At 36.4% G+C, this 14302-nt stretch overlaps 1 protein-coding gene across 3 annotated transcripts in view; it reads left to right on the top strand.

Annotated features, from left to right (window-relative positions):
- Positions 1-14302, top strand: part of pou2af2a (POU class 2 homeobox associating factor 2a) — a 29806-nt gene that overhangs the window by 11049 nt on the left and 4455 nt on the right. For all 3 annotated transcript variants that reach the window (XM_089121333.1, XM_039670452.2, XM_039670454.2), the window contains one exon: positions 913-1013. In XM_089121333.1, coding sequence (XP_088977459.1) covers positions 913-1013 — 101 coding nt within the window. The remainder of the gene's footprint in view (positions 1-912; positions 1014-14302) is intronic.

Here is a 14302-nt window from a genome sequence, read left to right as displayed (position 1 = left end):
TAATTTTTAAGCTAAGATTAATCTTACAATAGTTGAACTGCATTATTTAATATTTAACTCTAAAGTTAACCGGTGTGATAACGAAATGACAAGAAATCTTCATAATAGACGAGACTCTGTGTACTTTGAGCCTGTTTAAAATGACTATTGATACTGCAAAAATGGGATAAATGTGATATTTCAAACACAACCGCTTTTGATGCTTACTGTAAAATACCAGCAGAACTCCTCAAATTCATTCATGAAGCTGGGGTCTTTTACATAACGCTACAATGATTTTTGCATGTAATTTCCTATCACGGACATTTTAAATTGCAAATACTCTGTTGTGTTGACTAGGATCTGTGCTTCCCAGGAATCCCCTTTTTGTGTGTTTTGGGAAATAAACTTTAAACTTTAGTTCATATGTCGGTATATAACTTGGCACTTGCACAGATACCATGCAAATGGTTAGTGAGACATATCAGGCTGACATTTTGAGTCACAAAAGCAGATTTGACAGAAACATAAAATGATAATCGCCCCCTGATGATGTTGCAACAGGACAGAGTTAGTGTTTGTAAACTGACCAATTTGCATTGACCAAAACCAAAGATAATTTCCATGCCAGTTATATAGATGTGCGCCATAAAACTGACTAGAGATACTGTACCTGGTCATAAATTAAGCTGCAAATGATCAATAATGATGTAAACGATGTGTCAAATGTGCAATTATTAAACAAATCGTAGCGTCTGAATATCAACAGTTTTATAGTCAATGCATGCTGTGTTTTGTGATTTCTGTGCAATTGATTTTATCTGACAGATATTCATTTATGGTATGTTTGTATCAGTATTGTATCAGCCATCCAGAGTTAATCAGCACACATTTTAAAGTACTTTTCATTGTACTTTACACTATTTTTTGCAGAATGCTCAAAAAGAGTGTATCAGGGAGTCCGGGTCAAGCACACTGTGAAAGATCTGCTGGCAGAAAAGAGGTCGCGGGAGACGAGCGGGCCGCACTACACGGTAATTCCTCCGCTTAATCTTACCTGGTCAATACCCTCAACTGAAATATACCCCGCCCTGTCATTCACAATGCTTCCTTTCACTCCATTCACCCTGCCACTCTGCTCTTCTTTCATATATGCAAACAGTCAGTTTAAAACAGTTGGTATTTTCTGTGCCCCGCCACTTTATTTGCTCATTGGCTTATCTTTTTATTCTAATGATGAACCTACAGCCTCTAATATACAAGCCCTCGGAGTCTTGTCCTTTTCTCACACGGGTCGGGTGGGATGAAGCAAAGCCCGTTAGTGAATACCTGCACATAAGCGGCAAACAATAGCAGCAGTGCTGATGGTCATGAGCTCCTGAGGTTTGGGAGTAAATCATCCTTTTGCTGCTGTAGTATGGCTATGCAAAGTCAAACACTCGCACACCTGCTCCACTGTATTGTTCCTCCTCCAGACCACAGACAAGTCGCCTGTTGTCACTCTTGACAAGCTCAAATCAGACTTGCAGACATCTGGCTGCACAAGAGGCACACTGAGCTCGCTTTTGTTTGAATAACTAGCGTAATGACTTCTGTCTCGTCAATGTTCAGAGCTAATAGTATTAATGGATTTAAAAAAACGGACATTTTACAAAAACATTTATATTCAATTTTAATATGTAATACAGAACATAAGCATTGTGAAAATAAAAATATATATATATATATTAGGGCTGTCAAACAATTGATCGCGATTAATCGCATCCAAAATAAAAGTTTGTGTTTTCATAATATATGTGGGTGCACTGTGTATAATTTTATATATATATATATATATTTAAGAAATATTTTCATGTATATACTTTATATAGATTTATATATAATTTATATTATATATCAATATCAATATTTTATATATAAAATAATATTTTTTTCTTAAATATACATGCATGTGTGTGTATTTATATATATATATATATATATATACACAAAATAATTATACACACAGCACACACACATATATTATGTAAACACAAACTTTTATTTTGGATGCGATTAATCGTTTAACAGCCCTAATATATATTAGTAAATGCAATAATAAGTTACAGTTACAAACTACATACAAGAAATTAAAAGTAGTAAAATGAAATATATTTGTAATCGAAATTATTCAACCCCCATTGCGTATCAGTTTATTGGCATTGAGCTGTTTGCAAAGAACAAATTAAACAAAATAATTGAAATAGTTTCACACAAAAAATGTTTCACCCCAAACTCTGCAGAAATCAATAAAAGTAGCATTTTCTGTTGTCTTTAAAATTATTCAACCCCTTTATGGCAAGCATTTTTATTACTTTAGAACACCCTTTTGCTGTTATGACCTGCGGCAAACGAGATGTATAACCAGACAGCAGCTTCTGGCAACATTTCTTCCTTGTTCAGTAATAAGGGTTTGCGTGCTGCAACCGCTTTCTTCAAATCCCATCAAAGATTTTCTATGGCGTTCAAGTCAGGTGAATGAGAGAATCTTCCAGGACTTCTACCAAGCCTTGGTGGAAGTTTAGGTATGCTTGGGATCATTGTCTTGTTGGAAGGTCCATTGACAGCTTCAGCTGACGTTTTCTCCTAGGATTTCCTAATATACAAAAATGAATCCATCTTGCCTTCCACATGCTGCAGGTTTCCAGTTCCAGAAGATGCAAAGCAGCCCCAGAGCATCACCGAGCCACATCATGCTCAACTGTAGGCAGATTCTTTTCAACATACGCTTCATTCTTCCTCCTCCAAACACACCACTGATCCATAGGGCTGAAAAGTTCCTGTTTCGTTTTATCACTCCACAGAATAGAATCCCAAAAATTATTCGGCTTATTTATATGATTTTGTGCTTTTGGGTCAGCAGTGGTGGAGATCTGGCATGCATTTATTAAGCGCCTTACTGTGTAAAGCCATCTAATTCGATCCAATGGCGGTATTCGATTAGAGGTGAAAGTCTCACGCGGGTTCCTTCTTTTCTCATGGCATAGGGATTTTAAATTAAATGCAATACATTTTATCTTATGTATTAACTAGTTATTTCACCTGACTTCATTAATGAAAAGGGTTTTCAATGATATCTGTGCATCATTAAATCAACGTGAATGTTTGACTATTCCTTTTAACTCTAATGAAAATCAAAGTCAAAGTCAAATATAATAATTTATTATGTTAGGTAAATGTATTATCACAATTTCACAATCACTTGAAAGATAATCGATGCAAACCATCAAATGTTCTAGAACAAAGAGAAAAATCCTTTACCCGACATTATGAATTACATGAATGTTGAGTCTCGGTGACTCAGCATTCACGGGCTGATCTGAGATACAGAAGAGGCCCTGATCTCTAGTTGCATTTCATTAGCCAGACCTCATTTCATATGTAAACCTGAGTTTACAGTGCAAATGTAGCTACTGTGTTCACCCCCCAGACTTACTGGGTGTAGAAGCTGACCATTTGCTAACAGTGGTCATTTGCATTCACGAATTTACACCTTTTGGAAGTAGGACCATGCCTAGAGACCACATTCCTTTGTGTGCCAGTTATCCCTAAACTCTTAAAAACCTTATTACCTTTTGTTTTGCTTATTTGGAAAAAGAACACTTGTGCCAGTCGCACTTTTCAAATAATACTAAACGCATGTATACAACTGTATGATAGATGTTCAAATTAAAACCATATAGATACTTATGCAGGGAAGAAGTGTGTGTGAGAGTTCAAATGTTAATTTGCCAAGGTCCTTCATCTCATAGACCAGGGGTCTATCTCTTCAACCAGTTTCCTAGTCTTAGCTGAAACCTTAGTGCCTGTTGCCACCAAGTCTTACTGCACGTCTTTTGCAGTCACTCAAGGGTTTTTCTGATCCTGTCTTCTCAGAAATCTGGTTGCAGCCGTTGATCGCTTCCTTTTTCTGACCTGACCTGACACTGTTAACTAACTTTAACTTTGAACTTGCAAACTTAAGCGGTGTCTCTAGGAACATTTAGTGTCCTCGCTATCTTATCCTGTTCCTTGTTTGTTAAGGGTGAAGATATCTTCTTTTAACATTTTGTTCCGTTCTTTTAACTTGCTTGATAAGTTGCATCACGTGTGCTTGCGTCAACACCTGTTTTGCAGATTTGTGTTGTTGTGAGGGATTTTATTCAGGGGTTGAATAATTTTGAGATGGCAGAGGTCATTAAAAGTTGCATTTTTAGTTGAATTTGTGAAAACCATTTTAAACATTTGATGTGTTAAGCTATTTTAATTTCTTTTGTTTGATTTGTTTATTGCCAACAGCTGAAAGTCTGCAAATATTTCCAATAAACCTGATCTACAATGGGGGTTGAATAATTTCGATTACAAATGTATTCTAAACATTAACATAAATACAAATGATATATGTGTGCGTTCGTGTGTGCCATTTAATCCAAAAATTGTACTGTTAAGAATGCACTCTAAAAAATGCTGGGTTGTTTTAACCCAATTTTGGGTCAAATATGGACAAACCCAATTGGATTAAGAAATGCAATTTATAAATTTAACCCAGCAGTTAAAACAACCCAGCATGTTTTAGAGTGTGTTTAATATATATTAGGTTAAGAATATATATTATTAAAAAGTATTAAAATTAAGTATTCTGAACATTAATGTGTGTGTGTGTGTGTGTGTGTGTGTGTGTGTGTGTGTGTGTGTGTGTGTGTGTGTGCGTGTGTAATTCCAATTTACAACTACAAAACAAAAATGTTATTGTGTAATTTAATTGAAAAATTTTAATGTGAAGAATATTCAAATTTAATACTTTTAAATATATATTACATTGCCCACAACATTTTCCTACACAAATAACCTCAATAGCTTGGAAAAATGTGAGAAAATCAGTGTCATTTTCTCATGAGTTGTGTTACAGTTGTGACTTCAGATTTCCCTGTGTGATTTATTATTGGTTCTTTCAGTCTAGACAGGCAATTAATCATTTATTATATGTATTTTGTAACAGCTGAAAAGTAACTATGTTTTCAAAGCATTAAAAAGTGTAGGTGTCAATCATTGTGATCCCACAGGGACACGACTGAGACCAAACACATAATACAATGGCTGAGCAGGGGGAGGGTTGCACAGGTGAATCGGAGCATGTCGAGGCCACTCAGAACAAAAATTGCTTTATAATAAGCTTACTTCTGTATCTATGGGCTTTTATTTTGGGTAGAAGAGCCATCTGCAGACAGCAAACACTGTCCACTGAAGTCATGTTCAAACACAGGACCAAAACAATACACACACTTGCCAAAGGTTCAAGAGGAACAATAGTAAACTACTACTCTTGTATAATCTTTGCTTTAGTTGAAATAATAAAAGTGCCATTTAGAGAATAACAAAACTTTTATAGTGAGAGCTGATATTACAAAATGGCAAAAAGATTTGAAATATAGATAGATAGATAGATAGATAGATAGATAGAATGCTGAATATATTTGGAAATTATCTGGTGTCATTAGTGAAAACAAAGTATATTTCCACTGACGAAAAAAGCAAAATTTTTAAAGCTGAATATATTGGCTGCAAGGGAGCAAATAGTTTTCCATGTGGTCATATGAACTACTAATAAATATTATTCTTACTTCATGATGCACACACACTAACATGCACACATGAATCTAGGAAAAAAAGGAATGCATAGAAATAAACTTTTAATAAGAAATAATAAACTAGAAATAAACAAGAGTTTTATCCATGTTTGACTGACTTCCAATAAAAATGGTCCCTCTCATATCCAAACAGTACACACAGTTTGTCCAACTCCAGGATATTAAAACTCTCAGCTGCTTTAGATCTATTGTTCCACGGGATTGACCTCGACTGCTCTTGATCCTTGAGAACACCCATGAAAATCTATATGATCAGCGTTGCTGAAGTTAATGCTTTAAGATGCCACAGGGAAATTTGGACCCATTTAAAGTCAAATAAGTGACGATGTGGGAAATAAATGAAAGAATGGCTTTTGGTCAAACGAGTCTGTCTCTGTTGTGCATTCAATCTAATAAATCCTTGAATTGAAAATTTATTAGTGATTTTAAAATGAACTCACTATCACACATTCAGTGAATGTTGGTGGATGACATATCCTTATTGTAAGCTTTTAACCTCTTAACTGTCACCCCCCCTTTTTTGAATAGACATGAAAATGCACATTTCTAACTTAAATGGTTGTAATTCAAGAATGCTTTGGAATATAGACATATGATTGGTCTTGTTTTAAAGAAGACATTTGGCAGATTTTTGTAGAAGTGAAATAAATTAAGAAAGTGAAACAGAAAAAAAGTTATAGAAGTTTGAGTTTATGGAAATGTACAATGTAAAAATATTAATTATTCATATTTTACATAAAAATATATACATATTATATATATATATATATTTTTTTTTTTTATTGCAATTTTAGGCATTACAGGGCTTTTTCAAGACATTTAAATAAGAAAAAAAACAAAACAAAAAAACAAAACAAAGGGAAGAACACATCATAAATCAAATCTGCAAGCAAAACATGAAACCTCCATCTGAATCCCTTACTTGTTATCCTTGTCAATCGAAGAAATCTTTAAGGGGTATACTTGTAAAGTCTACAGACACATATACAAATAAATAAATACATTTAGAAAAATAATCATAATAAAAAATAATAATAAAATAATACAAATAATAAAATAACAAAATTTATAATAACATCCAACCCAAAATTACCTCTATTCATTCCAAGCTAAATTTTGAATTCCCAAGGATAGCATATGTTCCGCCTCTACACCAAGGTATTTTAGAAAAGGGCCCCAGATCTTGTAGAATTTAAAGGGTTTGTCTTTTAATGCAGTAGAAAAGGCTTCATTAGGAATAAAGCCCTTAACAACATTTATCCACTGAGCCACTGATGGGGTTAAATCCGTTATCCAATGTAACAAAATACTTTTGCGGGCACAATGTAATAATATTTGCAAGAGATGACCCCCTTTAAATCCATGAGGGAGTTCTTCTGTAAGTCCAAGCAAACAGATCTTAGGCCCTAATTGTAAAGAACAGGAAAAGATTTTACCCACCTCTACACAAACCCCCTCCCAGAATTGCTGAACTTTAAAACATCCCCAGAAGCAATGCATAAGGGTTCCCTCTGCAATCTTGCATTTATTGCATAGGCTGGATAAATTGGGGTTCATTTTGTGTCTGTGAGCCGGAGTGATATGCAATCTGTGCAATATTTTAAACTGCATTTCCCAGGATGCATTGTCTGCTAAATAAGGTGTTACACATACCTTTCCCCAATCCGCTTCGTGTATTTCTACCTCAAGGTCAGCTTCCCATAGTCTCCTAACTTTATCTGAATTATCCTTGTTCGAATTTGTGAGAATACGACTAAGTACTGATCGAGAAGATGACAGATTGTTAAACTGTTCTTCTATTCTAGACAGACCAAGGCCACCTGGATGGTCCTTAAGCTTTTTTGATACAAAGCTATGAATTTGGTTATATGTAAAGAAGTGCTTCCTGTCAATCTTGTATATTAAAACAATCTGATCAAGGTCATCAATTTATTGTTTTCCACTACATTACCTATAACACAAATCCCTTGTTTTTTCCAGAGTGCTAGCCCATCATTCAACCCAGGTGAAAAATCTGGTTTATTGTGTATAGGTGTGTATGGCGAGAGGTGTGTAGCATAACCCTCTGTTTTGCGAGCCATCCGCCACACTTTAATCATATTTTTGAGAATTATGTTGTCTTTGGTGAAAACAGACAACTTTGTAGATGACATGTATAATAAATTGCGAAGAGGGATAGAACCAATACCTGCAGCTTCCGCACTAACCCAGGTCGAATTTGGGTCGTCTAGATGCCATTCCAGTATATGCTTTAATTGAGCAGATAATTGATATAATTCAAATGAGGGAGCTGTCAAACCTCCAGTCCTGCTAGGGAGAGAGAGAAAGCTATACCTAAGTCTAGGCCGTTTTTTCCGCCAAATAAAAGATATAATTGAGCCACGTAGTTGTCTTAGAGCTTTACCAGGAAGCAGAATGGGAAGCATCTGGAAGAGGTATAACAGACGTGGTACTATATTCATTTTGACAAAGTGAATACGTCCGATCAATGATAATGGTAAACTGCACCATCTATCTAGATCATTAATAATGGATTTGATAATCGGGGTAAAATTCAATTTGAAGAGGCTGTCCAAATTAGGTGAAATCTTTATACCAAGATATGTCAGTCCAGAAGGAGACCACTTAAACGGCAAGGAGATTTCCAAGCCCAAGGAGGGAGTTTTGTTTAACGGCACAGCCTCTGATTTTGCAAAATTGATCCTATATCCAGAGAAGGCACCAAACTCGCAGATCAAATTAGTTAATTTAGTAACAGAGTTTTGCGGTGAGTCTAGATAGATTAAGACGTCATCTGCATAGAGTGATATTTTGTGGATCTTTTTCCCTAAAACTATGCCTTTAATATCAGAATCTTCTCTGATTGCAATCGCTAATGGCTCAATAGCCATTATTACAAAAAATAATAATGGCGACAACGGACACCCCTGCCTAGTGCCTCGAGATAAGACAAATTTAGGTGATCAAATGCCATTTGCAATTATAGAGGAAGTTGGGAGTGTATATAAAATATTGACCCATTTAGCAAATGTATTCCCTAAGTTAAAACGTTCTAACACCGAAAATATATATGGCCACTCAACCCTATCAAATGCCTTTTCGGAAATGACTACACCCTCTTTAGCGCAGAAATTTGAGTGGTTAATAATATTAAGTAGCCGTCTAATATTGTGGGATGACACTCTCCCTTTAACAAAGCCTGTCTGGTCTATATTAATAATAGTGGGGAGCACCAGCTCGAGTCGGAGTAGCTAAAATTTTTGCTAGTATTTTAAAATCTACATTAAGTAGAGAGATAGGGCGATAAGATCCACATTCTTCAGGGGGTTTGCCTTTCTTTAGGAGCACACAAATATTAGCTTCCAATAGAGAACTAGGTAGATTGCCAGACTCATAGGAATACTGTATCATATCATGCATAGGATTAACCAAAGATTCCTTGAACTTTTAAAAAAAAATTCAGCTGTGAAGCCATCCGGCCCCGGTGCTTTGCCACTAGCCAGTCCCCTTATACAATTGAGGATTTCACTAATTTCAATAGGTCTATTAAGAACTTGCCATTGCTCCTCAGACAAAGTTGGAACAGATAAATTAACAAAGAACTTAGTTAGTAAATCACCCGGATCTGATTCCAACTGAGTAGTGTAGAGCTCTTTATAGAATTCCATAAAAGCTCTATTAATTGCTTCATTGTCGTGACATGTATTTCCAGCATTGTCTTTGATAGCGGAGATGATTTGAGCCTGAGAGCGCCGGCGTAAAAGGTTGGCCAGATATTTATTTTGTTTATTTGCGAATTCATACATCCGTTACTTTGCGAAAAATAATGATTTCTCCGCCTTCTTTGTAAGAATAGCTTCAAGAGAAGTTTGTACAGTATTGATTTCTGCCAGTAATTCATCTGAGGGGAATGTGTTATTTCTTACTCGAAGATCATGGAGCTTAACCTCAAGCTTTCTTTGATCTACTAAGCTCTTCTTTTTCACGTTTGACACGTAAGAAATAATTAGCCCTCTGATATATGCCTTTGCAGTGTCCCATATCAGATTTGGAGATACCCCCGGGGTTTTATTATCTGAAAAAAAAGAGTTTAGTTTGTTCCTTAAGATAACATTCAAAGTTTGGGTCATGTGCAAGCCAAGAAGGAAACCTCCACGCACCCCGGTGATGTTTAACATTAGAAAGAGATAAATTAAGGAATAGGGCTGCATGATCAGATATTACAATATTACCTATCTCGCAATTCAATATATTATGAAGGGAAGCTTTGGGTGAAAAAAATAATCTATTCTACTGCTGGTTTTGTGTACTCCAGAAAAGAAAGTATATTCCCTTTCCCCAGGATGTAGAGCCCGCCATGTATCTATTAAACCGATTTCCTGACACGTCTCATCCAGGACACAAGCCCTACTAGATCGCTTGACCTTTGACGAGGCAGATTTATCTAAATCAGGTGAAAGCACACAGTTAAAATCACCAGCAATAATGCTGTGTTCACACTGTAGCTCTGCAAATTTACAAAAAATGTGTGTAATAAAATCATTAGATTGAATGGGGGGTACATATATGTTCATTAAGGTCACAGTTTCTCCACTCAAATTACCATTAAGCAGCACATATCGACCTGCTGTATCAGCCTGAACACTTATAGTTGAGAGAGGAACATGTTTGTGAACGAGAATGGCCACACCCCTGCTTTTACTATTAAAAGATGAATAAAACACTTGCCCCACCCAGTCACGCTTTAACTTGGTGTGTTCATTTGCCGTCAAGTGCGTCTCCTGCAGAAATGCAATATGAACTTGTTCTTTTTTCAAATAATTCAGGATCTTTTTTCTTTTGATAGGATTTTGAACCCCCCTAACATTCCAGCTACAAAGTTTCAATTTGAAGTTATTTACAGACATAATAGCGGTATTTAAGGTTAATAGCCCACATTTTTCCTTGTGTAAACAGTACCTTTAAATTAGCCAGTAATATTGTGACAAGCCGAGAACATAATGCAATATAATTCACAAGGGTTAGAGGAGGCTGGATTTGAAAAAAATTTACAAAAAAAAAAACCCTAAATGAATAGGTAAATACTTAAAACAAAATCAAATTACCCTGAATGCCAAACAAAAAAAGAGAACTATTTACACAGTTCAAGACACAAACAACTATGTCCATCAAAGGGTGGAGCCTGGCGCCGGTCGGTTTCATATACGAGATCCACGGGTACACAGTCCCATGCTCATCAGAAACTACGCAGGACCGGTAAAAACAACAGATGGTCTGGACAAGTGTTAAAAGATACACAAGCAACAAGCATGTATGTTGTGCAGTCATAGATGTTCAAAAAAACCGTAACTGCTATAAGCCCCAACGTAACAGTTAACGTTAACCCTTTAAATGTAGCCTATAGAAAACATACTTAGTCAGTCTTCTTGACGCCTCTCGATGCCCCCATCGCCAGTATGTAACTCTCTTGGAGAACACGAAATAAACACCTTGCTGACCACACTCAATATCAATTGAGGCGATTTGAAATATAAAGCACTAAAGAACAAAAATAATCAACCCCAACCACCTGTCACAAATGTGAACGTCTCTGTGGGTCTGTAAATATCCATACCTTGTTTCCACAGAAAGCCAAACTTGCTTAGGGGTTAAACATTCTAGTCCCTTTTGAAGAACATTGACCCGGTTTTAAAGTCATTCAGCCGCATCGGGACGGGGTGCGTTCGGCTTGAGGGAAGGAGCAGAGGCAGGCAGGTCAGAGCAGAGGCAGGCAGGTCAGACAGAAAATCCTCCACGTCACTCGGTTGTTTGAAGAACTTGGCGCCATCATACTGCACTCTAACCGCCGGGTAAATCATAGCAAAGCCCACTCCTTTCTCACGGAGACGTTTTTTAACTGCACCGAATGCCTGTCTTTTCCTGATGATTGCAGCCGAAAAATCCTCGTAGATGGATATAACATGTTGCTTATACAGCAGCTTACCGGCAGCTCGAGCAGCCTGTAAAATTCGGACTTTATCCTGGAAATTGGTTTACGGCGCGTGGTCTCTCTCCTTGGGTAGGATGGCGCATCGAGAACAGGTGCTGCCAAATTATTACCCCCCCTCGTTGAAATCAGTACATAATCCCAACCCCGCCCCTAATCCTACCCACTCCCCCACAACTAATTCTAAATCTACCAATGCTAGGGGGGTAATTATTTGGCGGGGGTCAAAATTCGGCACAACACCAGTGCGCGCGTTCTATTTTAATCTGGCCATGTCGATATTCAGAAAATTGGGCAGCCACGATTTGAGAAACAGAACGGGGTTCGTGCCTTCCTCGCCCTCGGGTAGGCCGATTATTCGTATGTTGCTTCTGTTTTCCAAGTCATCTATTTTGTCAAGAGCTGCTTCAAGGGTCGCCTTCATCTTGACCAGATGCGCTTTCTCTGGCAATGGTATCTTCCATCGTTGATATGCGCGTCTCCGGTCCCGCGACGCGATCTTCAACCTCAGTAACATGCGCTGTCACCACGGAGAGCTTCTCCATCAAAGGGCCAATTTTGTTTTCGAGCGCTATGTCCACTCCTGCGAGTACTTCCTAGGCAATACGTTTAGCTAGCGCGTCCATTTCCCCAGCGTTTAGTGACACATGATCCGCCATTTCAGTTGTACGCGCGGGAGTCGGTAGTTTCGATTGTTTTCGTTTTCTGAGCCGAGCGTGTAGTTTTAGATTCAATCTTCTCTCTGACATCCCTTGCGTCAACAATGCCCAGAATATCACCAAATTAGGGGGGCTTATTAGACTGAAAAAGTTAAAATTGAAGGGCTTTACAGCAGCTCGGCTTAAACACAACTACTCCGCCATCTTGCGTCATATTTTTAAAACCTGGGCTACTCTAAAACGGCAGAAAGATCAAAGCCAAAAAAAAAAAAAAAAAAGAGCTTTCAGTAAGATTTTGTTTGAGCGCAGTACCAAACTTTTTCACTAGGGCACAATCAGACTCCATTACTGCCCATAAGGGCGCCTGCATTTCCATTCGTGTTTTGAGTGATGTAAACCATTATTTTCACAATTTTCATACAATTTCTGAAGTAGAGATCCTCAGAAGTAGTATGGGTAGTTTGGATTCAGATTTTGAAATGAATTGAACCTCTAAGAAACATACAAAGAACACGCATGTAAGTCATAGCTAGCTGCCACGTCACAAATGGTGAATTTATTATTTTTTTCTTGATATTTCAAACTTTTCAGACCTTTTTTTTTTCCAAAATAATTCAATAGATTCTATCTTTTGAACTTTTGGCATGAAAACAAACTGAGGTATCTACCATTTTTTCATGATTTTTCATGTTTACTGCTATTTTAAAATAAAGGTCTGAACACGCCTTATGAGTATGAAAATATTCTTGTTGCATATTGATAAATTATGACTCTGTAATATATTTTGAAAATCAGTCACCAAATATGGAAACTAGAGATTGTAAGCTTTCAAATGATATATAGTTTGTCAATATTATTTAAGGTATTTACTAAGATATTATTGTTTTAAAAATATAGTGGCAAATGTCCCACCTGTGGGATGGTGACAGTTAAGTGGTCCTATTGTCACCCATTAATTCTTTGTTCGGACCACCATACAAATCAAAAGCCAAGCGTGAAAGCGGCCAGCAATAGTTAAGCGGGAGAAAAAATGCTCGGTGAACCAAGAGGCCACTTCTTTCTTTGGCTTCACTTGCCTGTTTCAGAGAGCTGCTTTAAACGTCATTCGAGACACGGCTTTTGCAAGGTCACTTGAGAGTTCAAGCTTAGAAAATAAACAGGACCTTCTGTTACGGGGGTCTCACATAATGAGCTGTTGGACAGTAAAAAATTGCAAAGTAATCTCTAAACGTTTAAAATGATCCAAAGCTCAACTGCTATTTCTAGAGATGACTAATATGCTACTGCCAGTGAGGTGTGAGGGAAGCCACAAAATTTGTTTCATTTCATTGTTTTATTTCAAGTTCATTAATTTAAAGTCTCTATTTTTTGTCTAAAATTTACCTTAAAATTTTCATATATGTAAATGTATGAATCTTAAAGGGACAATACCCCAAAACATTTTTTGTCATCATTTACTCAGTATAAGATTTCCCAAACCTATGGATTATTTTCCACTGTGGAAACATAAAAGAAGATATTTTGAAGAAGGTTTAAATTTTAATATTTTATATAAATATATATTAGGGCTGTCAAACGATTAATCGCATCCAAAATAAAAGTTTGTGTTTACATAATATATGTGGGTGCACTATGTATAATTATTTATATATATATATATATATATATATATATATATATATATATATATATATATATATATATATATACACACGTATGTATATAAACACACACATGCTTGTATATATTTAAGAAAGTCACTTTGAGACAAAAGATGATTTGAATGTGATCAAATCAAATGAATGTGAATTTTTTTAATGTCAGTAAAATGGCATTTTGTTTCTAGCAACAATAAGCAATACAATCATCTAGGGAGCAATTCAAAAGCAAAGTCATAATACACTTTAGACAGAGAAAATGAAGTTTTATGTGGGAAGAAAAGTGTTTGCATGGTATTGAACTTCATTTTACTGTATCCCACTCGCGTACAGTAGAGCTATTTTATTGCTTGT

This window comes from Pimephales promelas, chromosome 16 (assembly GCF_988280905.1).
Source record: "Pimephales promelas chromosome 16, fPimPro1.hap1.1, whole genome shotgun sequence".
In the NCBI taxonomy this organism is placed as follows: Eukaryota; Metazoa; Chordata; class Actinopteri; order Cypriniformes; family Leuciscidae; genus Pimephales; species Pimephales promelas.
This window is presented reverse-complemented; position numbering and strand designations above follow the sequence as displayed.